Source organism: Podarcis pityusensis (genome assembly GCF_964106645.2).
Source record: "Podarcis pityusensis genome assembly, chromosome: 4".
Lineage (NCBI taxonomy): Eukaryota > Metazoa > Chordata > Lepidosauria > Squamata > Lacertidae > Podarcis > Podarcis pityusensis.
This window is the reverse complement of record NC_138027.1, coordinates 94,685,414-94,713,320: the sequence shown is the minus strand read 5'-3', so window position 1 is coordinate 94,713,320 and position 27,907 is coordinate 94,685,414. Positions and strand designations below refer to the sequence as shown.

The 27,907-nt window shown below is 41.4% G+C and overlaps 1 protein-coding gene across 4 annotated transcripts in view; it reads left to right on the top strand.

Moving 5' to 3' along the window:
- Positions 1-27,907, top strand: part of UGGT2 (UDP-glucose glycoprotein glucosyltransferase 2) — a 79,122-nt gene that overhangs the window by 29,558 nt on the left and 21,657 nt on the right. For all 4 annotated transcript variants that reach the window (XR_013985370.1, XM_081002910.1, XM_081002911.1 and 1 more), the window contains 15 exons: positions 603-694; positions 909-1,059; positions 7,013-7,132; positions 10,265-10,350; positions 13,261-13,396; positions 15,017-15,148; positions 16,156-16,317; positions 18,755-18,878; positions 18,968-19,066; positions 21,125-21,219; positions 23,321-23,527; positions 23,765-23,896; positions 25,884-26,011; positions 26,280-26,375; positions 27,437-27,542. Coding sequence is in view for 3 of the 4 variants with exons in the window: in XM_081002910.1 (XP_080859036.1) it covers positions 603-694; positions 909-1,059; positions 7,013-7,132; positions 10,265-10,350; positions 13,261-13,396; positions 15,017-15,148; positions 16,156-16,317; positions 18,755-18,878; positions 18,968-19,066; positions 21,125-21,219; positions 23,321-23,527; positions 23,765-23,896; positions 25,884-26,011; positions 26,280-26,375; positions 27,437-27,542 (1,866 nt within the window). In the remaining variant the exon portion in view is untranslated. The remainder of the gene's footprint in view (positions 1-602; positions 695-908; positions 1,060-7,012; positions 7,133-10,264; positions 10,351-13,260; positions 13,397-15,016; positions 15,149-16,155; positions 16,318-18,754; positions 18,879-18,967; positions 19,067-21,124; positions 21,220-23,320; positions 23,528-23,764; positions 23,897-25,883; positions 26,012-26,279; positions 26,376-27,436; positions 27,543-27,907) is intronic.

Below are 27,907 nucleotides of genomic sequence, written 5' to 3'. Positions count from 1 at the left end.
TAGCTACTGCACCTTTTCACAATATTCTAATTTTCTGAGATTGTTAATTTGGGGTTTTCATCAGCTGTATGCCATAATCATCACAATTATAGCAAATAAAGGCTTGACATATCTCGCTTTGCATGTCATGAGTCTATCTCATATATTAGTTTCACCTTTTAAGTTGAATTACTGAAATAAATGAACTTTTCCACGATATTTTAATTTTTCGAGTTTCCCCTGTATAGCGAGCAAGAACTGGTTTGCTTCAAAGACTCTGGTGTGTTCAGCAACAAATGCTGAGCCTAATTTCCTGAAATATAACTTGTCAAACTAAGTTAAAGCCTGTCTTTCAGGTTATTTGGTTTTTCCTTTCTGTGAGCAGTGAATATGTAAGAAAGGATGAAATATGTTCATGAATAGTTAGCATCAAGCCTACTCTGTAGAAGAGGAGAAATCCCTTATCTACAAGAATAATTAGAAGATTAAATTTTATCCAGCCAAAATTAATGTCATCTTGTTCACATAGATTTCGGATTTGAAAGATGATATTCTGAAGATGGGTTTTTAAACTGTCTTGACTAAATTATACTAAGCTTGACTTCTTTTTACTATCTTTCTAGCATCTGAATGAAGCTCTTGAACTTCAGCCTGGTGAAGCACGTTTATTTCTAAATGGTCTTCGTATGGATTTGAATCTTCATGATCCATTTAGGTAAAGTATTAGTTATGCAACTTCCTATATTAACTGTACCGAAAGGGCCCAGTAACTTGATCCATAGACCAGCTAAGCTGTGGTTAGCTCTATACTGACAGTCCTAAAAAGAATATTAAGTATAGCAATCTGATTGTTTTGTTTAATTTAAATTGAGAGGAAGAACAAAAGAGTTGCTAAGTAAATCATATATTTGTGTTTTTTAAAAAAATAGTCTTTTAGAAACTTTGAAGGTAGAAGAGAAAGCAATGCGTGGACTTCACTCCCTTGGAATTAAAGGAGATGTTCTTAGTAAAATCATGAGATTAGATGCCCATTCTGATGATGACGCTTATGCATTAGACATTCGTCACTCTTCAATAGTAGTAAGTAACCATATTAATTTCTTTATCTAGCTAACAACTTTTAAAGTCCCATGAGACCCTTGGGGTGATACTCATCTAAGTTTTATTCAAGAGTGGACCTATTGAAATGAATAAACCTAGCTTTCTCATGTTCATTTATTTTAGCAGGTCTGCAAATCATAATACAATAAAATACAATATAAGAATTAAAAGAAGCAGTGAAATACAGTTTAAAATCATATAGCATCTTGCGCAGTGCATTACAAATACTGCAAGAGGCAGAAAAATCACCAATTGCTCCACCAAGATCATCAGAATGAATGAATCTTTATTTGCATCAGCCATCGGCCATAACAATAAAACAACAATACAATATACAAAGAATAGAAATAAAATGTCAATTATATAAAATACATTTTAGGGTTTTGAATCAATAGTCAAATAGTGGATCTTGTTCTAATTGCCCCAGCTAAAAGATCATCAGAAATTTTCATATACTCCATGGGAAATAAAGTTTTGGATCCGCTGGTCTAGGCAAATATTGCAAATGACACTCAATAAAAAATGAGTCCTATACCAAGCAATTATTTATTATTATTAGTAGTAGTAGTAGTAGTAGTAGTATACTACCCTATACTGAAATACATATATAGACTGCACACACACACACCCCTAAGTAAGAAAATTAGCTTTGTATATTTTATGAATTTGTTTGAAGGAAAGAGATTTATTAATTGCTAAGATTCAGGTTTCTTACAAAGTTGTACTGGTGAACTTGATAACCACTGGGTAAGATTCAGGTGCAACTGCAAAAAAACAAAACCTTATTCCTATGTGTAGTTGCCATATTAAATTCTGCATTTATTAACTGTAAGTGTACATCAGTGGATAAACAGTCTTCAGTATCAAATGATAAATTTCCTTGTAAGTGAGGAAGAAATTGAAAGGAAGAACCTCAAAGGATGCTAAATTACCCTTTATTGACAAGTTATATGAACACAGGTAGTAGCTGAGAAATTTTTAATTACTTGCTTACTGCATTATATATCGTTGAGTTCCCAAGGGGATGAAACCCTTTTCTCCTTTATCTGTTTAATGTGTGGTTTCCTTAAACTGTGTAATTTTTTAAAAACTTGCATGCAATTAAATCTATTCAGAGTACAGTAGACCAGTATTAACTTTCTTGTCAGCGCTCTCTCTCTCTCTGTGTTCCCTAAATGATTGTCATGAGATTTCCAGTGTATACATTTTCTTACTAATAGTTAAACGCAGACTGTAGGTACCAATTCTCAGTGCTATTTTTCTAGAAAAAGAGGTGCCAGAACTTACCATGAATCCCTCCCTTGTTCTCTTATAACGGCAGTGGCACCCAACTGAGAGGTGCCGGAACTAAGTTTCGTTGAGTCATGGCTGAAAAAAAGCTCTGCCAGTTCTTCGTATGGTTTTCTCTGGCTGGGCATACCTTTAAGTGAATTTCAGTAATGCTTCTCTGAACGGCAGTTTGCTCACCTCTGCTAGTCTCACCCTGCAACGGAGCCGCTTAGATATATTCCAGACTGGGATAACCAAAGTGGTGCCTTCCAGATATTGCTGGATTGCAACTTTGCAATGAATGGCTGGTTAACGATATTTTAAATAAATAAAACAAATTCCTATTATCCCTATGCATTGGCTTTGCTGGCTAGGAATGGACGGTGCTGTCATTTAAAATGATGGTCTGTTTAGGTGTTTGACCCCAGACCTTAAAATATTTGGGCAGTGACAGCATTGTTCCACTTCAGGAGGTTGCTGCACCGCAGTGACAGGAGCAATCTTAATGAACTTATAAAGTTGAATTCTGGGCAAAGAAGGAGCAAAAGCAGGCAAGCATGTAAAAAAAAGTTTGATGTGGTTGTTATAGGATTGAAAACTTAAATGTGGGTTCTTTCCCCCCTTTTTATAATAATTTTTATTAGTTTTCAATTATAATCCAATAATAGCCTCATTATAACAATACTAATTTATAATACAGTTATCGATACCAATTATTCAAATACCAAATTATATAATTTAGATAAAGGGGCCCCATGCGTTCTAGAAGTGATGGCTTGATAATTTGCTTAATTTTTCGTTCCAAAATCTTATAATTTCCATTACATTCCAGTCATAATAATAATCCCTTATACAACAACCGCAATATTAATAACTTCTATTTATGTTAGCACATTAAATGATTTATAAAACTACAAGCAAGGAACTCAAACTATATCCTTGTTCTTCCTGTGTGTGGCAGTTATTCTGTTTGTGGTGTTTCCTTCTGTCCTTGTAAGATGTTCTGACTTTCTTTTCCCTGGTTGTTGCTGTTATCCATCATGCCTTGGGTGGAGCTGCATTTGGAGGGTGTGTGTTCTTAACCATGGTTAGCACATATCATGGTATGAACCCAGTCTATGCTTTCAGTTCAACAACCCTGGAAAGGTCTGTTGTGAAATGAATGCATTCTCTAGAACAGCCGTCAGAATCTTTTGCAATGTATTGTGCAGGGCAGCGTTCAAAGTGAAATATATCAAGTATTCTCGGGCAGACAAGTCAATGAAAGTGTTCCCTGAAGGGAGAAAGTCTATAAAGTGCTTCTTAAGCTTTGAAAATCCTTTTTAGCACCATATTAAGTTAGACAAGAGAAAACTTTAAGCAGTAACACTGTTTGGCATATCAGATAATATACCGTATTTTTCGCTCTATAACACGCACCTGACCATAACACGCACATCGTTTTTAGAGGAGGAAAACAAGGGAAAAAATATTCTGAATGAAACAGTGGACGTATCATTTTTGTGCTTCATGCTGTGGCCACAGACATGTGATCTGATGGTGAATTTGGGGTGACCCAATGCAAAAATCCTGAGAATCCCTGTGGATCCATGCTTTGTAACCACGTTTTTGCACCATTGCAGCCCCAGGCAACAGTGGGTGCGTGATTTTGGGGGGGCAGGCTGTAGCCATGGACATGCTATGTGCTCTGATGGTGAATTTTGGCTGACCCAATGCAAAGATCCCGAGGATCCATGTGGATCCATGCTTTGTAACCACGTTTTTGCACCATTGCAGCCCCAGGCAACAGTGGGTGCGTGATTTTGGGGGGGCAGGCTGTAGCCATGGACATGCTGTGTGCTCTGATGGTGAATTTGGGGTGACCCAATGCAAAGATCCTGAGGATCCATGTGGATCCATGCTTTGTAACCACATTTTAAGTGGGGAGGGAAGGAAAAACACAGAAGGCTAAGAATGCAGGAGAGGGCTATAACGTGAGGAAAGGAAGGCAAAAGTTCCCCCCCACCCACCCACACAAGCCAGCCAGCGCTCTCTCTCTCTCTCTCTCTCTCCCATCTGCATGTTTTCCGGCTGCCTGATATTTATTTTTTTTAATTGCCTTGACAGAAGAAAGCATTTTAACTGCATTAAGAACTATTTAGCAGCGAAACCTAAGCTTTGCCATCCCTTAAGAGGTACAGACACTGTAATCTTCCAGATCGCATGAATTTACAGGCAAAACACTGTTTAAGGATTTCATCCTTTTAAATTGAAGAAAGCATATTTGAATGCTGTGTGTCCCCAAAAACAAAAAGCAGGAAGTCAAATCAGAATTTTAAGCTGAACCTGTAATCTCTCTTCCCTTCACAAACATTGTTCCCTCCGAAGCACAGAGAGGAAAGCAGACACTCTGCTTTCCCCTCTGCTTGCCTGGAGGGGAGGGGCTTTCCCTGCTCTTTGTTCCGTTTCAGCAAACACAGCAACGAAACAGAGCGGGTGGGCAGTAAGACCCTGAGGCAGAATGCAGGAAAGCAACCACTTCCTCTTTTCCCCTCTGCTTGCCTGGAGGGGAGGGGCTTTCCCTGCTCTTTGTTCCGTTTCAGCAATCGTGAAGCCCGATTTGATTTTTGTCTGATTTTTCGGCTCCAGGGACCACACATTCGCTCCATAACACGCACAGACATTTCCCCTTCCTTTTCAGGAGAAAAAATCTGCGTGTTATAGAGCGAAAAATACGGTACTCTATTGTTTTACTTTTGTCTTACAAAGAAATTATGACCCCTCTTTATCCCTTTCCCTTTTTGTTGAAATATCTGATACCTAAACCGAACACATTTATTTATGAGTGCTAACAGAGTCACACTGAAGTTGTTTTTCAGAAGTAAGTCCCATTGTAGTAATGATACTTAACTTCTCAGGCAAGTGTGTAGTAGTAGTAATAGTAGTACAGTGGTACCCCGCAAGACGAATGCCTCGCAAGACGGAAAACCCGCAAGACGAAAGGGTTTTCTGTTTTGGAGGCGCTTCGCAAGACGAATTTCCCTATGGGCTTGCTTCGCAAGATGAAAGCCCATAGGGAAATCTCCGGGGACCTCTTTTAAATGCTGGTGGTGGGGAGCAAAGCCTTTCCCCCCCTCCGGCCTTCAGAAGAGGTCCAGGAAGGCCGGCGGGGGCCGAAAGGCTTTGCTCCCCACCGCCAGCATTTTAAAAGCAGTCCGGGATAGCAGGGAAGAGCTTCCCGCTATCGCAGACGGCTTTTGAAGGCAGGCGGGGGGGGGGAGCAAAGACTTTCGCCCCCCGCCCGCCTTCAGAAGAGGTCCAGGACCTCTTCTGAAGGTGGGCGGGGGGCGAAAGTCTTTGCTCCCCCCTGCCTGCCTTCCCGGGAGAGCTTTTGAAGGCAGACGGGGGGCAAAGACTTTCGCCCCCCGCCCGCCTTCAGAAGAGGTCCAGGACCTCTTCTGAAGGCGGGCGGGGGGCGAAAGTCTTTGTTCCCCCCTGCCTGCCTTCCCGAACGGCTTTTGAAGGCAGGCGGGGGGGCAAAGACTTTCGCCCCCCGCCCGCCTTCAGAAGAGGTCCTGGACCTCTTCTGAAGGCGGGCGGGGGGCGAAAGTCTTTGCTCCCCCCTGCCTACCTTCCTGGACGGCTTTTGAAGGCAGGCGGGGGGGCAAAGACTTTCGCCCCCCGCCCACCTTCAGAAGAGGTCCAGGACCTCTTCTGAAGGCGGGCGGGGGGCGAAAGTCTTTGCTCCCCCCTGCCTACCTTCCCGGACGGCTTTTGAAGGCAGGCGGGGGAGCCAAAGACTTTCGCCCCCCGCCCGCCTTCAGAAGAGGTCCAGGACCTCTTCTGAAGGCGGGCGGGGGGCGAAAGTCTTTGTCCCCCCCTGCCTGCCTTCCCAGGGGCTTTTACATCGCCCCGGACAGCGGAGAAGTCCTCCGCTGTCCCGGGCGATTTTAAAATGCCGCCCGCCAGCATTTTAAGATCGCCCCGGACAGCGGAGAAGTCCTCCGCTGTCCCGGGGTTTTTTAAAATGCTGGGGGTGGGAAGAAAAGCCCTTGTCCCCCCCCAAGCCTTCAGAAGAGGTCGGGGGACAGACTGTCCCCGGACCTGGTCTGAAGGCGGTTTCCTTAGGAACGCATTAATTGATTTTCAATGCATTCCTATGGGAAACCGTGCATCGCAAGACGAAAAACTCGCAAGAAGAAAAAACTTGCGGAACGAATTAATTTCGTCTTGCGAGGCACCACTGTAGTAGTAGTAATAATAATAATAATAATAATAATAATTTATAATAATTTATTATTTATACCCCACCCATCTGGCTGGGCTTTCCCAGCCACTCTGGGCGGCTTCCAACAAAATACTAAAATACAGTAATCCATCAAACATTAAAAGCTTCCCTAAACATAAAATACGTAGAATAGAGGCCAGGAACTTCAGTCTTTCCCACAGAATTTCATGGTCAGGAGGACTCTTGCAATTGGTCTTTACCTACATGGCTACATATTTAAATGTTCTCCCAACTATGTGGTTGGTTACTTAAGGAAAGGTAATTCCCACGTAGTTGAGGTAACAAAGAAGCACTTAATGTGCTTAAGATGACAGCCTTACAGCCATGTTGTCATCATGTATCTGGTTATAATGTTTGGTTTTAATGGTAACTCTGGCAATCACTTCTGTGTTTCAGTGGATCAATGACTTAGAAACAGATCACATCTATGACAAGTGGCCTACAAGTTTTCAGGAACTTCTTAAACCAGCATATGCAGGAATGATGCGGCAGATTCGGCGCAATCTATACAACATGGTATGTACTGGGGGTACTGGCCAAACTTACTTGTATATTCGTTTATTTTGAGATTAGGGTCTTCTGCCCTTTTTGTCCTCACCACTCTCTGGGCAGCAATCCACATGTCTGTATATCATTTAAGATACAGATAGGTAGCCGTGTTGGTCTGCCATAGTCAAAATAAAAAAAATCCTTCCAGTAGCACCTTTACTTAGTTGGTCTTAAAGGTGCTACTGGAAGGATTTTTTTTATCATTTAAGATAGTTTCACTTGGTTGTGTGTAAAATATGCATAGCTGTTCTGGTATATCCATGAAGACTCTGAAAAGGCGTAGTTTGCATCTGACTAGAAAATGGATATGATAAGACATCTTCAAATGTTACTCTCCAAGTAGCAAAAGCTTGGAGCTGCAGGCGGATAAGATCAGGCTGGACTTGGAGGACCTTGGATAGTTCAAAGTACCGTACTTTTCTATGTATAAGACAAGATCTTCCCCCTAAAAATTGACGCTTAAAATGGGTGTGTGTGTCTTATACACGGGTAGTGCATTGGGGGGACGTATGATTGGCTGCTGCCCAGAAATTGAGGGCGTCTTATACATGGGGGCGTGTTATACATGGAAAAATACGGTATATACTTTTTTCTGTTATCAGAATCACAGCTTTTACCTCTTTCACCAGACTGCACCTCCTGGGCTCCACCTCCTTTCTCAAAAGTGGAGAACCCTAAAGGGAAAATCTGGCTTGGGAACCTAGCACTCAGTTGCCTCTTGGTCAGCTGCCAGCTTGTGTATTGGCCGACCTTATGATCCGGCACTAGTCTGAAAGTGGGCAGCAGGATAATATATTTAAGGAAATATTGTTTATTGGAGTCTTCATTCAGGAGTCTCTGACCCAAGGGGCTCCTGACTTGACAAGCTCAGGTTGTGCTTTGCTGGTCATGTTGATCCACCTGGTTTCTCCTCCGCTGTGTCAGAAGTTTGGCCTCTGCTGGGGTTTGGGACATGACATAAGTGCTTTATATAAGCTGCCCTAAACTGAAGTTGCAGTCTATGTGTTTTATTCATTCATACCAAGATAAGCAGCCAGAAAATTGGAACCATTGAACTGTAAAATGCACGTACCTCATCAGTTTCATATTTGTGGGCTGATCTGTCCCATGTCATTACAGCATGAGGCCCTCTGGTTATTACAGCATCTTTTGTACAGCTCAAGGAATTCCTGATTAAAGAGTATACCAGTGTGGTATGGGATTTGGCTACATGAAAGAGGCATCTCTTGTGCCACAACAGGGACTTAGGAATCAGCCCCCTGTGGCCCTGAGTATCCTGAAGTTTTCTGATATATAACTGAATTTATACAAGCACATTTTATCTGAGATTTTGGCAGTGGGTTCAGCATTTCAGAACCTCTTTAGCTGATTCTTATTTTCTACCTGCTGAAACCATAACCATCAGAGTTGATTTCCAAAAATTCTAAGCTTATCCCACAACATGTTCAGAAAGTATGGTAAAAGCTAGGCTTCTTTTGACTGTGAAAGCTGCCATTGCACTTTTAGAAGCGAAATGTGAATATGAATTTCTGGGATCAGCAGAAGCCATCAAAATACCTCATTAATACACTATCTCATGATTCAAGTCTAGATGCCATCTTCTGGGAGAAACAACCTACATCATTGCCTAACTGCTGCTAACTTAAATAAAGTAGTTGACACACACTGAGAGCAACTCTTTCTTAAGCTACAACAGACATGCTCCATATCCTTTCTGTTAGTGTGTCACAGAAGAAAGCGAAATTAAAATGTGCACCTCTATGTCTGATTGGCTTTTAGACACTAGAACTCAATTTATCCTTCTGTTCTTCCTTGTGATTAGACTTTTAATTTAAGTACACTTTACTGTGAGAGAGCCTACTGTTGTCTGTCTGGAATACTGTGTTAAATCCTGATACAGCTAACATGACACAACTTATTTCTTTTTAGCATTATAAGTTCATCCTTGGCCAAGCTGATTGATAACTGCCCGCACATATTTGAAAAGGTTGTTGCTGAGAGAACCAATGCAGTCACTTTGCTAGCCAGATTGTTGTGTGTTGATGTCTGTTGCCAAATGAGTATATGCCCTTGTAAGAATTCACCTCCAAAGTTTGAAAATCTTGGCTCCTTTATTTAGGTTCAGCTTCTTGGCTATGTAATGCGTAAGATGAAAAGTTGCCATCTAAGATATTCAGTAACAACAACAAAATGAAAATAAAAAATACAGCAACCTAGAGTCATAACTTTTCCAGGGTGTAAAATATTTGTAGACAAAATGTAGATATACATATTTTAAGTATTCTCACCATCCCCTGCAAAAGTGGCATTCATCAAAGGTTTGCCGCAGGAAGCGGTAAGCATATACATTTTGGGAGGTTGTGAACAAAATTCAAAATGACAAATCTGCTACTGTTTATCACCCAGACTTTTGCTACAAATGCATAAATTCTAAAGTTGCATTCAAGTATATAAATGGACTTTTATCTTTCCATTTCCCCTAGCTATTACTAGGGATGTGCTTACTTTTTCCTGATATCTTTGAACTAGTAGCTCTCACTGAAGTGATAAATCTGTGTATGGGCTGTACCATTTCACCGTGCGGATGACAGTACAGTGGAACCTTTGGTTACGTACTGTCCTCATTATGCACGGGTAACATGCTCCACTAACCCAGAAGTAGTTGCTCCTGATAGCGAACTTTGCCCCGGGATGCGAGCGGAAGTGTCATGTCAGCGGCGCATGCGCAGCAGGAATCCCCATTAGCGAAAGGATAAGAACAGTTTAGAGTTAAGAATGGACCTCTGGAACAAATTAAGTTCGTAACCGGAGGTACCACTGTACACCTTTGGGAATGCCCCTCATACAAGAAAATTCTCCACATAGCCTACAAGTACATCAGGTGATTTTGCTGGGCTAAATATCGTCTGTTGGACATCAGTATTTTTTGTGGGAGATAATTCAGTTGTGCGAGCCCAAACTTGCGGTCTGGAATCAATACAGTCTAGAACAGATATGCTACCTCAATGTGTTCCTTTGGGCCTCTTAAGTCTGCAAAGGAAAAGAGCAGAGAAAGTACAGGGAATGATATTGGGCCTAAGGATTCTCTTCTCCCGTCAGGTCATCTTTATTGATCCTATGCAAGAAGAAGCAGCTCACTTCATGAAACTTGTAGAAGTATTCTACTTTCAAAAGGTGCCTCTTAGGTAAGTTGAAATATGGGCAGATATGTTTCTTATACATGATGGTGTACACTGGCGTACAGTCTGTGTAAATGTCATGTGTGGTGACCCTTGGAGCCCTTCCAGCCATTCTCTTAATTGCGTGTTCATGATTATTTGTGCTCATGATAGGGTAACGGCAGTTAAAATCCTTTCAATCCTTTGTTTAGTATGGCAGCACCTGTACTTTGGAGCTCCCGGCCTATTGAGATCAGGCCTTCACTGAACTCTTTTTGGCACCTGTTAAAAACATTATTTCCAAACTGTGTTGCAACACGTTAGTGTGTTGGCTGCAGTGTGTAGGTGTGTCCCCATACATTTTGTATATGTGTCCGTATCTCTTATAAGGGGTTAGTTTAACCTCCGGTTTGCCAGTAAAGCTGAATTACTGTGTCGCGAAATGATGCATGTCTGAAAAGTGTGTCACCAACATGAAAAGTTTGGAAAGCTCTGATTTGGACATACCTAAGCAGTTGCTTTAAAAGTTGAGATAATTTTAATCCATTTTAGTATTTTAACTTTGTATGTTTTAAAGAGGGGTTGTGGATTTATCTTAAGTGTTTTATCATTCATTCATTCATTCATTCATTTTAATTTATATACCATCCTATACCCGCAGGTCTCAGGGCAGTTCACAGGATAGAATGACAATATAAAAACACAGAATATATAATCATACTAAAAACAGAAACTACCGAATTAATCCCCACCCACCACAGCACATTTTAAAAGGGTATTGGCTATACAAACCAGTTAAAAACAATTTTAAGCATTAGTTTTTTAAAGAAATAAACAATTAAAAAGCAGTTTAAAAGAATGTAAACAGCTTTGATGGGTTCCAGGGATTCTATAGAATTCTCTTATTCTGTCCAGATAGCATTTATAGTAGATTTTTTTTGGCAAGGTGGTATGGAAACGTTAATCAGCATTAAACAGCATTAAAGTTTCCGTACTTTAACCAGGACAGCAGTTGCAAACGGATTACATGGGGTTATAGGTGTTGTAGTTGCGTTTAACGCTGTAGAGATGAATCAAGCTAGACCCCCACTGGGCCTTCCACTTTTGAGGTTTTCCACAATCAACCAGTGCTTAAACTGTATTAGGTAAATACAGAAATACTGTTTGCAAATGCAAGAGTTTCAGGACGGATATACTACTTTGCTTCCAATCAGTGCATGTCCTGTAACTCTACTGAAATCCAGTATAAATTCACCACTAATGGGCTTTAATTACATTGGGGACACGTTACAGAAAACCCCCCAATCCAGATGGAACCCTTTAATTTTCCTGGATTACTTTTGCAGTGTCCCTTCCCCACGGCAATTGATTCAGCTGAGCATGTAGTATTTATGCGAAAATGAGATGTACAACCCTTGTCATATAATCTGCTAGAGATCTGATTTCGTTGCCAGAAAATTAAATAATGGCCTTGACAATGGGAGATGCCATTGAGAAGGAAATAACTCCATAGATTTGATGGAAGCTTCCAGAAGCACATGTGACCAGAAAGCTAGATTAGATGAACCTTGATCTCCTCTCACAGTATTTTGTTTTATCAGTGGGGAATTGTTGATATTACTTTGGATTTGTTCTCAATAGAATCACCATAGAAAACTAGGATTCAGTCTGGAAAGCTGTGCTTGATATTCTGATTTAAAATGCTTATTGCTGCTGGAGGATGGGACAAGCAGAATTTCACAGTAAAGATGCTTAGGAACTACCAAGTACAGACTTGCAGAGAAGAGTTAGCTAAAGTTAGGAGGGAAGGGATACCAGGAACTGTAGAGTCTAGGTAAAAGGGCAGGAATCTTGGCTACTGGAGAATTACTGTGCTGATATAAAACTGTTGGCATCAAGTGAGATAAATCATAGATGTTCAGGGGGAATAAGGAATGCAGAGTGCCAGGTCAGTTAAAGACTGAAAATGTGGGGACATTTTTTTTTTAACCTCAGAAAAGGTTATTTCTGTATGCAACAACTACAGCCCATGTTTTGTTAGCTGCAAAATGGAAAATGAGGGAGGTCCAGATTGGCAACTTAAGTTGACAGAATATGCACAACTTGCAGACTTAAAGTGTAGAATAAGAGAACAAGAAGAACATACATTTAAAGAAGATTGGAAAACGTTTATTGAATATATGGAAAATAATTGTGTACAGCTGAAAACGCTGGCAGCATTAAGATAAATTCAACAGTGTAAATAAGTTTTGATTGATGTAATAATGGAAAAGCGATTGGTATAAATATGCAGGGATATAAGATATGCAGAATGAACCATGGAAAGAGAAGAAGGGAAGTCATTGATATCTTAAGTATGTAAAATGTTTATCTGAATTTGTAAAACAGAAAATATAATAAAATCATATTAAAAAAGAAAATGTGCAGACATGATTTTGATGGTGTGGTTTTGAATAGGAAATGGACATCTGTTTTGAGAGGTCAAGGTAGGAGATAAGGTTTTTCAGCAGAAGTAAAGATCATGTTAGATCCTTTTGAATTTTGGTATCTTCTGGTCAGCAGTCCAACTAGCAGGCAAAATCCCCCATGAACCTATGGCTACATGAGAGCTATCTGCAGTCAGATGTCATAATTGGATTGAGCTCACACAGAGAGGTAACCCTAAATTAAAAGCTTTCTCTAAGCAGGTCAAGGCTATCTAGTCCTCCAGTTTACCTCTTTCACTGCTTGCACAGTCATCGTCACTAATGGTAGATGGTTTCATAACAATTAAATTGCTTTTATTTGCTGTAGGCCACTGCCACTCACTCTAATATTTTGAATGTTGCCAGTTTATTCTTGCTATTTGGATTCACATGCAACGTGTCTAATCTGCTTTTAATGTGGTTTTATAAAATGCTGCAACTCTTACAGAATTTTCATTTCTTTTCTGAACAGAATTGGGTTTGTTTTCGTCCTAAATACTGATGAAGTCGTTGACGGAAACAAGGATGCAGGTGTAGCTTTATGGAGAGCTTTTAACTTCGTTGCAGATGAAATGGATATCCCTGCGGCTTTTACTGCCATGACGAGAGTTAGTGCTTGTAAAATATTTTTAAAACAATCCTTTTTTTTTCAAGGTTACCTGTATTTTTCTGCAGGTACAAAGTAGCCACGGGGCTTACTATTTAAATGCATTTATTTTTAAAAAATACTTTTCCGTAAGAAGTTTTGTTCTCAGCGTTGCCAAGCTTTCCTGGTGGGGCGGGGATGGATGCAGATCCATGTGCCTTTTGGCACAGATCTTAGCCTGAATGGGCCAAAAACATAAAATTCAGCTGCCTGCCTCAAGATAGAGACGCACGCCCCCAACTCAGTGCATGCAATTGAGACATATAAGCAGGAAGTCTCAGCTAGCTTCAGATGACTCATGCAAACAGAGAAATGCGGCACAGGTGAAAGCAAAGGAAACCTACAGAATCGCTAGGCAAGCCAGCGGGGTGTGTGTGTAGAGGCAGATTAGAATTTCCTTACTCTTAACCCAACTGTGGTTAAACTGGAAAACATGGAACTGAATTCAGGTAGATGATAGTAAAAAAAAAAAAAAGGGGGAGATGGTGAATTCAGTGTTAGGCATTATTATGAAACATATTTGACACCCATCCTTTAGTGCTTTTGCCAGGCCAGTAAGAGGCTGTGTTTGTTTTTGTGTCCTTGTCTGGTCCTGCCCACTTTTGGGGTGTGGTACCACCCACTGCTGAAATGCAACACACACACACACACACCCTGTCCCGCAAAGAGCTTTCCACACTAGTAATCTGGTTGTCGGACTGAGAGACTTCCTGATCCCCTGGTGTAAATGGCTTCTGCCCACCAGTTTGGGATTGTTAAGGGGAGAAACGCTAAATATATGGATTTGAGAGAGTTGGTGCACTCCTGCTTAACAGGAACCCTGGAGGAGGAAGGTAAATTCCAGGTGCTTAAGCGCAGGTTAAAGCTGAAGCTCGCAGAATAAAATCGTGAAAAGGTAGCTCTTTAATTTTATCTAACACTCTCATGAAGCCATCAGGATTCCTTGCTTCCAAAGCTGTTCTAGGGAGGCTGTCCTAGAATTATGTTCCAGTAATAGAAATCTCCCCATTTCTAACCTAACTTTATTAGTGGCTAATTTATAGCTGTGAGGTTTTATGCCTCCCTACTTGTCTTCCCTTAAATAGCTCTGACGGCTAAGCTGTGATATTTCTAACATGACTGCATATTTAGCAGTTTACTCATATTTCTGGGCTTCTGGAAGAGAGTAGGCAACAAGACAGCTTTATTATGTAAATATTTGCCTTGCTTGCTTGACGCATTTCATGGCTGGGTACTGGAAGGATGTGAGATGGATGCATGTAATTGTGCAGAAAATAAAGGGTGGTTTTATTCTCTCTCCTGAATTTCTCCTTTTCCCCTAAGTGCCCAGAAATGCATATGATGGATGAGTTTAAGAGTGAAAGTTCATTGAAGTTTAATTGGCGGAGGCATTAAAGTGTGCCGTCTCTTGGTTACTGCTGAAAAACCCGGTAATAAAATGAGCTAGATGGGCCTGTGATTGGGCGGCAGGAGCCTTTAAAATCCACTTGCAGCTTGGCAATAAAAATTTAATATAATATGAATACATCAGTAGAATGGGTGATCACATTTCTTTATCTGTTCCTCTCTCTCTTTTAATTAGATGTACCATGAAGTAGAAGAGGGAGGTGTACTTTCTGTGGGGCATGTGAAGCGTTTTCTTGTCACGGGATTTCCTCATGCTGACTTGCAAGATATCTTGGGTGTCGATTCTGATTATGATGAGAACAGACAGGTAGGAACACTACAGAGCTGCAAGAGGATGTACCAAAAAAACCCATTTTTTAAAGTATTGGGTAGAAGGCACAAATCCACGGGCATTGAATACTGAGGTTTTGGAATCTCAGTTGTTTGAGGAGGTACAATATTTCACTTCCCACAATACCTATGCCACAGAGTCTGGAATATCGGCAAAGCGGCATTGATGCTGTAATGCAGGAAACGGCCAGGATCAGATGTGTGGATGTATCTTCTAAAATGAGTCTTATAGGCTCTGTTGTTTGAGGGTCAACACGGAAACAGAAAACAACACTACCCTAATACATCTTACAGGCAGCAGTTCTGTTCTTGGTCACCTGGGAGGCGTGCCCCATTGAGCTCTGTGTGACTTGCTTTTGAGCCACCGTGCATAGGATTGCAGTGTTAGTCATCCTGAATCCACTTCTGTAAATTCAACTTGATGCTTGGCTTTGTAAGTAAGCAGGAAAGGCAGATAGGCAGCTATCATTCAAAACAGTGGCGTTGCCTTGTTTGACTTGCCTGTCATGAGATCCTTTTTCACCTATGACAGTGCATGTTCAACCAGCTTTCCATATTTTCATCAATGCATTGATTTGAAAGAATAAATAAATGAAGTATTCTAATGTTGTCAACTAATCTGCAGGTCTAAATGAAATCCAGAGGGTTGGATCGAGAAGAAGTTAGTTAAACCTAGTTCTCATTGAAATTTGTGTTCGTGTTAGTCTTGACTTGTCCCATTGATTCCAGTGGGAACTTAACCTGAATTCAACCCAAATACTGTTAATGCATTGTTTCAGGAAATCATGTTCTCAGCCGGCGATTGCCAGTCCCCCTGCCTTTAAAATAACTGTTTGAAAAGTTGTAAAGGAATAATAAATCACTTTGCTCCTCACCTGTCCCAGCAAGCGATGCATAGATGTTTGTGTTCATTTTCTCTTGCTATCTAATCACTACTTTTCCACAGTCAGCTCTATATAATTGGGACATCTTTGCTCCATCTAGGCAGGAGCAATGTTTTATAAGAAGACTGGCCTGGGTCCATTGCCTCAAGCTCTCTTTAATGGCGTGCCCTTTAACAGAAAAGAGATGAATCTAGCAGAGCTGCAAACCTCTCTGGTGAAGATCATGGATGCCACAGAGTCCTTCCAGCGGGCAGTGTTCTTGGTATGTTTCGCATTTTATTTTATTTTTAAGCAAATGCTCCGTGAAATAATGGCTAGTCGATTGCTTAAGTTGTGCTTATGGTCTACATTTTTTTATAACGAGGCGGTTTGGAATTAATCTTGTGAAAACCTAAATGGCATCATTATTTTAATTTGCAGTCATGATTTTGAAACCTAATATATAATTATTATCCATGCTTTAGAATTTAACTAAGCCCTTGTTAATCCTTGAGATGCTTGGAACCACAGTATGAAGACAAATGTTGCTACAAAAATGTGGACTGGATAAGAAGACATTTCTCCCCACTATCCTTTTCTTCAAATGATTGAATAATTTGTGTGCGTGTGATGTTCTAACCACCTTCCTGACTTCACTTTTTCCTTCCTCACCTTTTTCTTCACAGTAACCTCTGTCTTTTGCCCATTCTAATCATAATAATAACAACAACAGTAAAAGCCCCATTTGCCTTACCTGCTTGGCTTTTCCTTGCCTTCCCTTCATTCCTATTCTTCCTGTGGTTGTTTTAGCGGAAGGCGGAAGTGAAGTACAATGTATTTTTTTGCCCTTTGCAAAGCTCCTCACAACCCACTCTGGATCCACGGCGCCTGGTTGGAGGTGTGTGTTGTACTGGTACCCCAACACCTGCTTGTTGCATCTCTGGAAAGGGAGAATGACAGCAAATGAACCCACAATTTCTGCCTCTGACAGCTGCATTGTATCTTGCAAGGCACTTAAAAAGGGCAAGCACCTGGAGCCAGCGGAGCAGGCCATTAGCATTCCTGTGCAAGCCATGAAACCTTCAGAGCAGGAAGCCAGGTGATCCCAATACCTGGGGGAATGAATCATTCAGATCCATGCTTTCTTAGGAGCATCCACTTGAAGCTTGTTTAACCACTTATTTCCTTCTTCATTTGAGAGGCAGAGAAGATTCCTGGAGAACAGTGTGAGCTCTTAGAAATGCTTTATTCTACCTCAGCCTCCAGACAATGAGGAGTTTTTAAGGAGTCACCAATTCCCCCTGGTCAAAAAATTATTATTTTTAACTCTCCCTTGCCCTAACTCTTTGCAGCCCAGCGGCCAACCCATCCCACATGCTTTTAAGCTTAATGCTGATGTTCAAAGACAATTTAACCAAAGAGGCATTTCTGGGAGAAGTTTCCTCTGAACATGGAGACAAACTTTGACTCCTTCCCACCCTCCGTCTCCTTCTGAACATAATGGTCAACCTAAGGCTGTTTTGCTATTAGCTTCCTGACATAAAGCCCTTCACAAAATTATATAAGCAGGTGTGTTCTAAGACTCTCCTTCATAGATGGCATTATTCCCTGGAGAGAGAAGAAATTGCTCCACCATCTTCTGATCATTTTGTACTGATTTCAGACAACCTTATTACCAACACCAGGGGCTGACCCACGTGACTCAGTTGTTAGTCCAGAATATGATGATGGAGACTGGGTTGACAGGTCTCAAGTTAAAGATTGAGGGGTCTCAAGTTTCGCATCACCTCTTTTATAACTCCCTCTATATGACACTGCTATTCACAACTCTGGCAGCTCTGCCTCAATAGCCCTTCTGCAGAGCCAACCCAACGCCACTTAAGGGAGAAGGAGTGCTGATTGAACCCAAATCCATTCTAGCGTCTTTTCCATTTTTAAAAAATAACAGGATTCACCTTAATTATAAAAAAAGATATCTTAGGCTAACGAGTATTATAGTCTAGAGCCTGAATTTATGGACTCTTGGAAGCTTCCAGCAGCTGACACCCCAGTCTCTAGTCTCCAAATTTCTCCCCCACAAAGATGGGGATGCTCAACTGAAAAACGCCACTGAGGGGAGGCAGTTCACCTTACACAGCAGGACTTCACCTCAGTTTTTAAATTCACTCCCCCCCCTTAGGAAGAAGAAGAGTTTGGACTTGATATCCTGCCTTTCACTCCTCTTAAGGAGTCTCAAAGTGGCTAACAATCTCCTTTCCCTTCCTCCCCCACAACAAACACTCTGTGAGGTGAGTGAGGCTGAGAGACTTCAGAGAAGTGTGACTAGCCCAAGGTCACCCAGCAGCTGCATGTGGAGGAGCGGGGAAGTGAACCCGGTTCACCAGATTACGAGACTACCACTCTTAACCACTACACCACGCTGGCTAGGTGTCCTACATTTTTCATGCACTGGTAGCTCTTTTATTTAGCTCTCAAGATAGTATGCATTTCCCCCCTCCTTTTTAGTGTTGGCATAAAAGTCCAGTAAAATTGGTGAATATGCAAACTGGATTATGGGAGCTGCCTACTTCTCTTCCTGCCTTTGACCACAAGTTGGAGTTGTTACCCACCCCAATGACCTTTTACAGGCACTGGTACTTTTCAAATAGGTACCAATAGAACGATCTAAAGTTATTGAGTGGTGCGGAAACTTAACAAACCTGCTGTTGTTTTCCTTTCAGGGCGTGCTGAATGACCATACAAACGCAGTAGACTTCATCATGGAGCAACAGAATGTAGTTTCACATATACATGACAAGATTCTTGATCCTCAAAGAAGATATTTGAACTTTGCATCCCCATCAGGTAAAACCAAGTACTGCTTCTTTTCTTTCTGTCAGTCCTAAGTTTGATTTCATATTTGATATTAACAAGCCACGTTTTAATTTTTGCAGTGCCTATAGATACAAACGATTTCTCAACTTTTTCCTTCTTGGACTCTCAAGATAAGACTTTTGTTATTTCAGAAAACATGAAGTATGTTACAAGGAAAGGTACATTTTGTTTTTGTTTAACAGTTGTTATGTAACATTCATAGAGCAATGTCTGATGCAAGCTGAATGGTTTACCAAGATTAGTTATAACATTGTATTGTTGCTTTAAGCTACATAAAAAACCCTCAAATATACATTCAATATAATTTGATTCAATATAATTCAAATATAACAAGATCCTTAAATGTAACTTAAATATAACAAGATCCAAATTTGGGACAAGTACTCTTAGGTAAGAGAACCCCAGCAAAGATTTAAAACCACAAAATATGCAGCAAAGTAAAGCGTGGAAATATAGCCTATTAGACCTTTAAAATATGCCCCTCCAAGTGAGTTCCAAAATGTTCCCTAAAAATTTTCTTTCCAAAGTTTTCCTCTTCCCCCAGCATAGGAAAAGGCCACATGTTTGGTAAGTTTAAAAAATGGTTTACTTACAACTCTCCAAAGGTCAGATTCATGTGCTTCACATTTATTGAATAAATGGAAAATAATTGTGTACAGCTGAAAACGCTGGCAGCATTAAGATAAATTCAACAGTGTAAATAAGTTTTGTTGGATGTAATAATGGAAAGCCAATTCGTATAGTTTTTGTAAAATATGCAGGGATATAAGATGTGTAAAATGAAACATGGAAAGAGAAGAAGGGAAGTCATTGATATCTTAAGTATGTAAAGTATGTAAAGTGTTTATCTGAAATTGTAAAACAGAAAATTTAATACAAATCGTATTAAAAAAGAAAAGATTCACATGCTTCATAAAAGTTTTACAGGCAGTAAAACTTAGCTTAGTTACAAAATGGTGAAAGTGCCTAAATGATTAGTATAAGAACTTAAGAGTGGCTTGTGAGAGCCATGTGGTTGGGCTGGAGCAACCACCTCAAACCTCTTCAAGTGCTGAGCTTCTTAAGTAGCTGGGAAGAACAAAGGCTTGATTACCTAGTTTCTACAAAGGTGAGGGGAAGTGGACCTAGCTAAGCCTGGCAGGACAGCTTACTCTATGGTATTAACCTCTTCATGCATTGATTAGACTTAAGCATGTTAGTTATATGCGACTGGTTATCCCACACGTGAGGTATCTGTTAATGTCATATCAGCCACATTCTGTCCCAATGTGTGCAATTGATTGTGAACATGGATTCAACAACTGGTTCTTAAATTGGCTTGGTCGAGAAACAACATTCCCAGTCAGTGACAATGGCTACTTCAGTTGGCGTGCTGTGCACTTAGTGAGGAGATGTCGGCTGCACAATACTTCCTCCTCCTCTTGCATGGCATTCCTCCCTTTGTAGAGCTAATCATAGTTCGGCATTATATTTGTGCCAGGAATAAGACTTAAGTACATAAGCCTTCTGCAGTCGTTTCTCCCTCCTGTCGTGCAATGGGGAGAGTGGGGCCACGCTCAATGGCTGTTCTGGTGCATCCCCTGCCAGACCCACCCTCTGCCAGCTGCACTTGGGGCTTAAGTTCGGAGCGTGCACCAGCTCTGAAGATGATTTAGAATCATTGAATCATGTGAGGGGCCTACACGTGTAGACTAGGCTATCTGATTCAGACATTCAGGCAGGGGGTGGGTCCAGGTTGAGGCAGCGTCCTGCCCTCTCCTTGCTGTTTCAGTCATATGTCACATTCTTGTAAGAACATGGGGTGAGCGGTGCTGCCCCAAATACTTACTAGCATATTTTAAAATAGCTCTGTACAGTGGTACCTCGGGCTACAGACGCTTCAGGTTACAGATGCTTCAGGTTACAGACTCTGCAACCCAGAAATAGTACCTCGGGTTAAGAACTTTGCTTCAGGATGAGAACAGAAATTGTGCAGCGACAGCAACGGGAGGCCCCATTAGCTAAAGTGGTGCTTCAGGTTAAGAACAGTTTCAGGTTAAGAACGGACTCCGGAACGAATTAAGTACTTAACCCAAGGTACCACTGTATACAGCAATCCATACTTCCGTTCTGTCAGTGCACTCTTGTTCATGCACTTCCCTTTTTATTTATTTTTTTAATGTTGAAAAGTGAAAATGTTCCATCTGGGTTCTTCCCCACCCCCTTTCTTTTTTTAGATGAAGATGTAGTATACCCAGGCACCATATGGATCGTTGCTGATTTTGATAACCCAGATGGGAGGCAACTGCTTTCAAATGCCCTGAAATACCTGGTCAGTGCCATAAAATTCCTGTGTCCACATAGTATGAGTGCAGCCGGGTAATCTCTCTCAGCAAGGCTCTGAAGGAGGATGGTGATGGAAACATAAATAACAGCAACAGTATTTGATCACTATGGAATGGGTCTTGCTAACCTAATATCTTATCTCCTTTCCATAAAATAAAATAAAAAGTTTTAAGGAAATAGGCAAGCTTGTGGAAGTATTAGCTACTGAACAATTCTCAAAGCTGGCAAGGAATTGGACTGAAAAAGCCAAAGAGAGTTGGAAGAAATAGGCCAGAAAGATGCTGACTTCTTTTGACTTCTCTGTATTATATGTAATGGTACAAGCTCATTATACACATGCAATTTACTATGTCAGCACCCAAACCCTTCATTTAGCAAGAGTGTATCTAATAAGGAACTGATTATGGGAATGATCCAATCTCCATACTGAGCAGTGCATACCCATTTCTGCATTTGGGATGGACCGAATGGTTGCCTAAATAAATAAAATTTTAAAGTATCTGACACTTCCAGAGTAAATAACTGTCCTAGAAATCTGGTTTTACCGTGCCAAACTGAATTTTTTCCTGGACTTTCATAATGTTCAGGAAAACAGCCATTGCAGCCTCCTGCTCTAAAAGATAAGCTGGCATCTTTTGAGTTGGATCCAAACTAAGGTAGTCGTGCTTTAGTCACATTTGTCTTTGTTGGCTTGATTGTTCAGAATATACCACCTTTTATATGCTATATAAGATTTCAGATCAGTGATTAAATTTAACAGGACTAGTTAATTGTGACCAGCATAAGTCCCATTGATTTCAACTGGACTAATATATAGCTAACTTCGTCTGGACCCAACACTATATCTTGGCTGCTCCCACCGTAACAGTTCTGAATTCTGCTTTACATTCATGAACTATCCATAAGGTTCAGCGTTTTGGATACTTTAGTGCAGGGAGTAACATAAATTCTACTAATTACTGGTGCAGAGCAGAACTCCGACATATAGTTAGCAGAGTGAAAACTTGCGTTGCAGGATTCCCAAAGAAATAGACCAGAGGCAATTCATATTTCACCCAGCAGAGCTTTACTGCTACTTAAGGCAAATAAGCGTAATGGTCACAAATCCAATACATTCAGGATTCGCACTGTCCATAAGAAATCCAGTTGCAGCAGACTTAAACTTACAATAACTTACAATAAGACTAAAACCTTAACACTAAGCGTACTATATACAGAACACTACACCAGAAGGAAAGAGATAGAAAGTGAAACTCGGGTTCCTTCTGGCCCTACTTTTATAGTCAGCATGACCTTGACAGAAAGACCTTGAACAGAACCAGTTTAAGCCCGCTGTACTCAACTTCTCTGAAGGAATAACCCAAACATCATGAACCTTCTGCTTGTTTCTAGGCAGAATAGACACTTAGGTGTCAGGTAGAAACTTTCAGCTTGCACCAGTTTCTCTCACACACAGAAGCTTCCATAACTTTCTTGAATTAATTAAAATGGGAAAGATCTCTACACGTCAGATCAATACTTTCTGTACCAAGAAATGCAAACTGAGAGGGAGCCAGGACTATAACGTTTATGCCCTGCTTGTAAACTTCCTAGAAACTTGTCGCTGGTTGAGACCAGATTGCTAGACTACATGGAGCCTTGGTTTGATTCCATAGGCTTATAATGCCGTTCTCAGAAAAGAAGAGCCAATTCACACTACATCAGCAAGCCTGTTTATTGCGTGTACACCATTGTTTGCAGTGACAAACACAACAAAGTGTAAAAGGGAGCTTATTCAGCATATATGGGGAGCCACAGCCAAATGCTCTCGTTTTTTCAAAGCATCTCCCCATCAACCTGAGCTGCTTTGAAAACACAAGAGTTGATAACAAGGAAAGGAGAGGCAAGGGTACTGAAGGATGAATGTATTTAGGCTTCACTCCAGTTGCAGATGCAGACTGACAGGCTTATCAAAAGGCTTCATAGGAAAAGTGGGTTATGAGAAGGGATTTGAAGGAAGAGAGAGAGAGAGTTGGTGGTCTGGGAGGGACTTGCAGGCATTAACTTTAATAATAAGTAAACATGTAACGTCTATCTGTGTCTTACAGAAAACTAGCAGTCATGTACAGCTTGGGGTTGTGCATAATCCTGCATCGAAAATAACTGAAGATAACACTGTCATTGCAAGGACAATCTTGGCAGCTTTTCTAACGCAGAAAAACGCTAGTCTGAAAAACTTCCTCGGTCGGATTCTAAAAGAGGACACGGCAAGATCTCTTGCTACGGGAACTAAAATCAAGACACTTCTTGTTCCGGTTAGTAGTTTTATACTCCCTTTACTCTCTTCGCATTTGCTGAATGTACAAGACGGCGAAGTAATTTTAAAGAAGGGCCCTCCTCAGTTGGTGCCGTTGCACTGTGAATTCAAGGAGAGACTGATTTAAGTGTTTGGAAGTGCTGTTGCCAGGCTGGATTTGACACCCAGTCTCTCTTTGTGGGAGATGTTTTAGCTTTTCTGACCTGGGAGACATCTTGTTACTTTTCTGTTCTAGGGCATGAATAACGATGCGTTTGAGAAGAAGTACAACACGATAGGCGTCAATGTAATTCAGGCTCACAAGGTGTTTTGTCGAGAGGTTCTTAAGCTGCTTCCTGGGCAAATGGCTGTTGTTAGTAATGGCAGGGTAAGTAAACAAGTAAACTCATTGGTAGGACGAACTTCACTCAGCTTATCGAGAAAGCCCAGCTCTTGCTCTTTTTTCATCTCACTGGCATCTTCTTATCCACCATTCCAAATCAGCAGTAGGGAACCTCTGGTTGTGGGCCTCATTTGGCACGTAGTTTTACCTGCAAGGTCCTAATCTTCCCCAAACCAGGCCCACATGCCCTACACCTGATGTCATATATAAGGGTTTGCAGGAAGGTATAGATCTGGCTCCTTTCTGTAAGCAGGCACTGCTGAACGGCTGATGGTTGACATCTGCAAACCTCTGAGCCCTTTCTCACAGAGTTTCATTGCAAATCTCCCAAAGGACAGCATTTCTCCTGGTGTCCCAGTTGCATTATTGAAACGTCCTGCAGGGGTTGAGGGAGGTCAGGATTCAGGCTGCTGGCTGGATCCATTTCCCTACCCAGACACATTATACTTGGGCTTGGGGTCCTATTTATTTATAGAATTTATATACCGCCCTATACCCAGAGGTCTCAGAGCGGTTCACAGAACAAGGTCAACATAAAAACCACAATATATGTAATCAAAATAAAAACAACAACCCAATAACCCCCCCCCCCCAAAAAAAAAACAGCGCCACATTTTAAAAAGGCATAGGATGTCAATCAGATCAACCAAAGGCCTGGTTAAAAAGGAATGATTTTGCCTGGTGCCTAAAGATGTATAATGAAGGCGCCAGGCAAACTTCGCTGGGGAGAGCACTGCACAGACAGGGAGCCACTGCAGAGAAGGCCCGTTCTCGTGTTGCCACCCTCTGGACCTCTCGTGGAGGAGGCACACAAAGAACGGCTTGAATGGGTCTTCGCCACTCCAGCTAAGCCCTTCATCTGAATGAAGCTAGCCAGGTGACTGGGAATGGCCGCTGGGACCATATAACACCGGTCTTGAGAGATCTGCACTGGTTCCCAGTACGTTTCCAAGCACAATTCAAAGTGTTGGTGCTGACCTTTAAAGCCCTAAACGACCTTGATCCTGTATACCTGAAGGAGCGTCTCCACCCCCGTCGTTCTGCCCGGACACTGAGGTCCAGCTCTGAGGGCCTTCTGGCGGTTCCCTCACTGTGAGAGGTGAGGTTACAGGGAACCAGGCAGATGGTCTTCTTGGCAGTGGCGCCCGCTCTGTGGAACGCCCTCCCATTGGATATGAAGGAAATAAGCAGCTATCTTATCTGTAAAAGACATCTGAAGGCAGCCCTGTTTAGGGAAGTTTTTAATATTTAATGCTGTATTGTTTTTAACACTCGATTGGGAGTCGCCCAGAGTGGCTGGGGAAACTCGGCCGGATGGGCGGGGTATAAATAATTTATTATTACTATTATTATTATTATTATTATTAGTTCATCCGGTCTCAGCACCCAATGGTATATAAAAAACCGAAGCTGCTGGCACAGCACCATTTACTTCTGACTTCCTTGCCTCTTCGCAGGGAAGTGATACAATTGTATACTCACCTAGGATTCAGCAGGTCTAAGAAGGCGGTGACCTTGACAGGTCAGCGATCATGTAATAAATGCAGCCACCATCTACAGTGAGACTCTGAACCAGTTTGGTTGTCCAGAATGGAAATATTTCCATGCCTGAGTGTGGAGTGGGCCTGCACAGAGTATTGGTGAACCACCTAGCTGCCAAGGCAGCACTGTGTGCTCTTTCCTCTGGATCAAGGGATCCTACCCCATGGCTGATGATGCTCCAGCACATTACACTAAAGGCCCAGAAGGGGGCAAGGGGAAAGAAGCACCAATGCCATCGTCACTCTCATTTTGTCATCCAGACACGATATGAAAGAGTGCATTCAAAATGCGCAGAATATAACACACAGGTACTTTGAGCTTCACTGGCAGCCAGGCTTGTTCTAGGTGCAGATGCTGGTTTGAAGCCTTGAAAAGCAAAATGTAGCATTCCTCCCCCATCCCCACCAATGTCTTAATTTGTTTGTAACAGATAATAGGCCCTCTACGTGAAAATGAACTGACCGCAGAAGACTTTGACTTGTTGGAGCAAGTAACGCTAAGTAAGGCAACAGCGAAGGTCAAAGCCCTGGTCAAGGAAATGGGTGTTGGCGGTAAACGGTAATATTTCATTCAATTTTTTTTATATTAAAATATTTTTGTGGGGTTCTCTTGGATTGTAGCTAGAGCTTTCCTCACTAGCCAAGGCAATGCGACTTTGGACATTCACTCCTTTAGATCTAAATCAATTTGACAGTTTGCATTTGAGTTTTAACGTCTTTTGAAAGCCTTCAGAATGTTATGGTGACACTTCCTGGTATATATTTTAGGGGGTAAATATAGCTGATTGTTTGCCTTGAAGAAAAAAACCTTTTCTTCTTTTCTTTAGCGGCAGTAATTTAGCAATGAAAGTGAGTGCGCTTCTTTCTTCCTTGCCTAAAAGTGATGTCCGCCGAGATATTGCCTTTCTCAAAGAGAAGCACAGGTAAAAAGCCTCTAAATTGTTGCGTGTTAGTTTTTGCCACAGTGCACTCGTCGTCGTGAAATCTGAGTGATACGTAAGATGTTTCAATACTTAATTAAACATTTTTAGCACTTGATTTATTATGTGTACAAGCAATGAACAATCCACACATATACCCAAGAACAGAACTTGATCTAAAAACTTGCTAAGACCATAGTTGATTTAATTGTTCAGAGCTGAAAATAAATGTTCTTGATGCTGCTTTTAGCATTCATTTATCTCTGCTGATCAGGCATGTGTGGATAGGCTCACATGGTCAAAACCCCAAAGACAGTGCACAGGAATGGGGGGTATCAGCAGAGCCCTGAGGTTTGCAGAAGTACATAAAAACTGGTGGTAAAATAGACCTCAAGGGGGACTCCCCCCCCCCCCCCGCAAAAAAATAATCATCAGAGTCCATGAAATGCTGACTAATTATTGGCAGGGGAATTGGATGGGAGGGGGAATGAAGGACAGGATCACGGACTGCGCAAAACACTAAAACAGGAACACTTCAAGCTGCAACATTTTGTTGTGGGTTTCACTTGATGTATTTAATAATCACATCAGTCAGAACTCTTATGAAGCCTGGCTTTTAGAAATGGATAAACTGCTACATTCTGACATGCCTTAATGACTGGAGTTTGGGGGATTTCTCTGTTGTTTTGTAATTATTAATTATGTGTGTGGCAACTGAGATTAAGTCACTTTCTTTAGTTTGTCCCAAATTCTTCAGTTCGGAAACCTGTTTATATTGTGGTTCTTCTTTTAAGTCATATTCCATCACTTCAAGAAATACTTTAAAAGTCTTTTTTCCTGTGCTTTGTAATTGCTTGATGTAAACCCCCACTTGACACAATATTTTTCTCTGGAGGTAGTTCATGCTGTGTGTTATGAAGCAATGAGATATCTGTTGAACCAGAGCATGCTTTCTAAAAATACAAAAGGGTTATATTATAAAATTCCAGTGTATGCCCTCCCTACAAATCATACTTGCCCTTTTATATACCTTGCTCAACACTGGGTGTGTTTACTCCCCACAGTGTACTAAAGATAGATCCAGAGCAGAAAAGCGAACCCTTCTTTGACGTCGTTGGCATTGTAGACCCGTTGTCGAGAGAAGCACAGAAGCTGTCACATTTACTGATTGTAAGATCATATTGATTTCTTGTATGCAATTCCAGCTTTGTGATTTAGTTAAGACCTGTGTAGAATGTTGGGGAGAGAGAGAACAAACCAGCTTCCAATCCTCATTTGACCATGAAATTTAGTGGGTGACTTTGGGCCACTTCTCTCTTTTATGCTAACCTCCTTCATAAGAGGATTATTTATATATGTACGTTTCCGAGCACAATTCAGAGTGTTGGTGCAGACCTTTAAAGCCCTAAACAGCCTCGGTCCTGTATACCTGAAGGCATGTCTCCACCCCCATCGTTCTGCCCGGACACTGAGGTTCAGCTCCAAGGGCCTTCTGGGGGTTCCCTCACTGCGAGAAGTGAGGTTACAGGGAACCA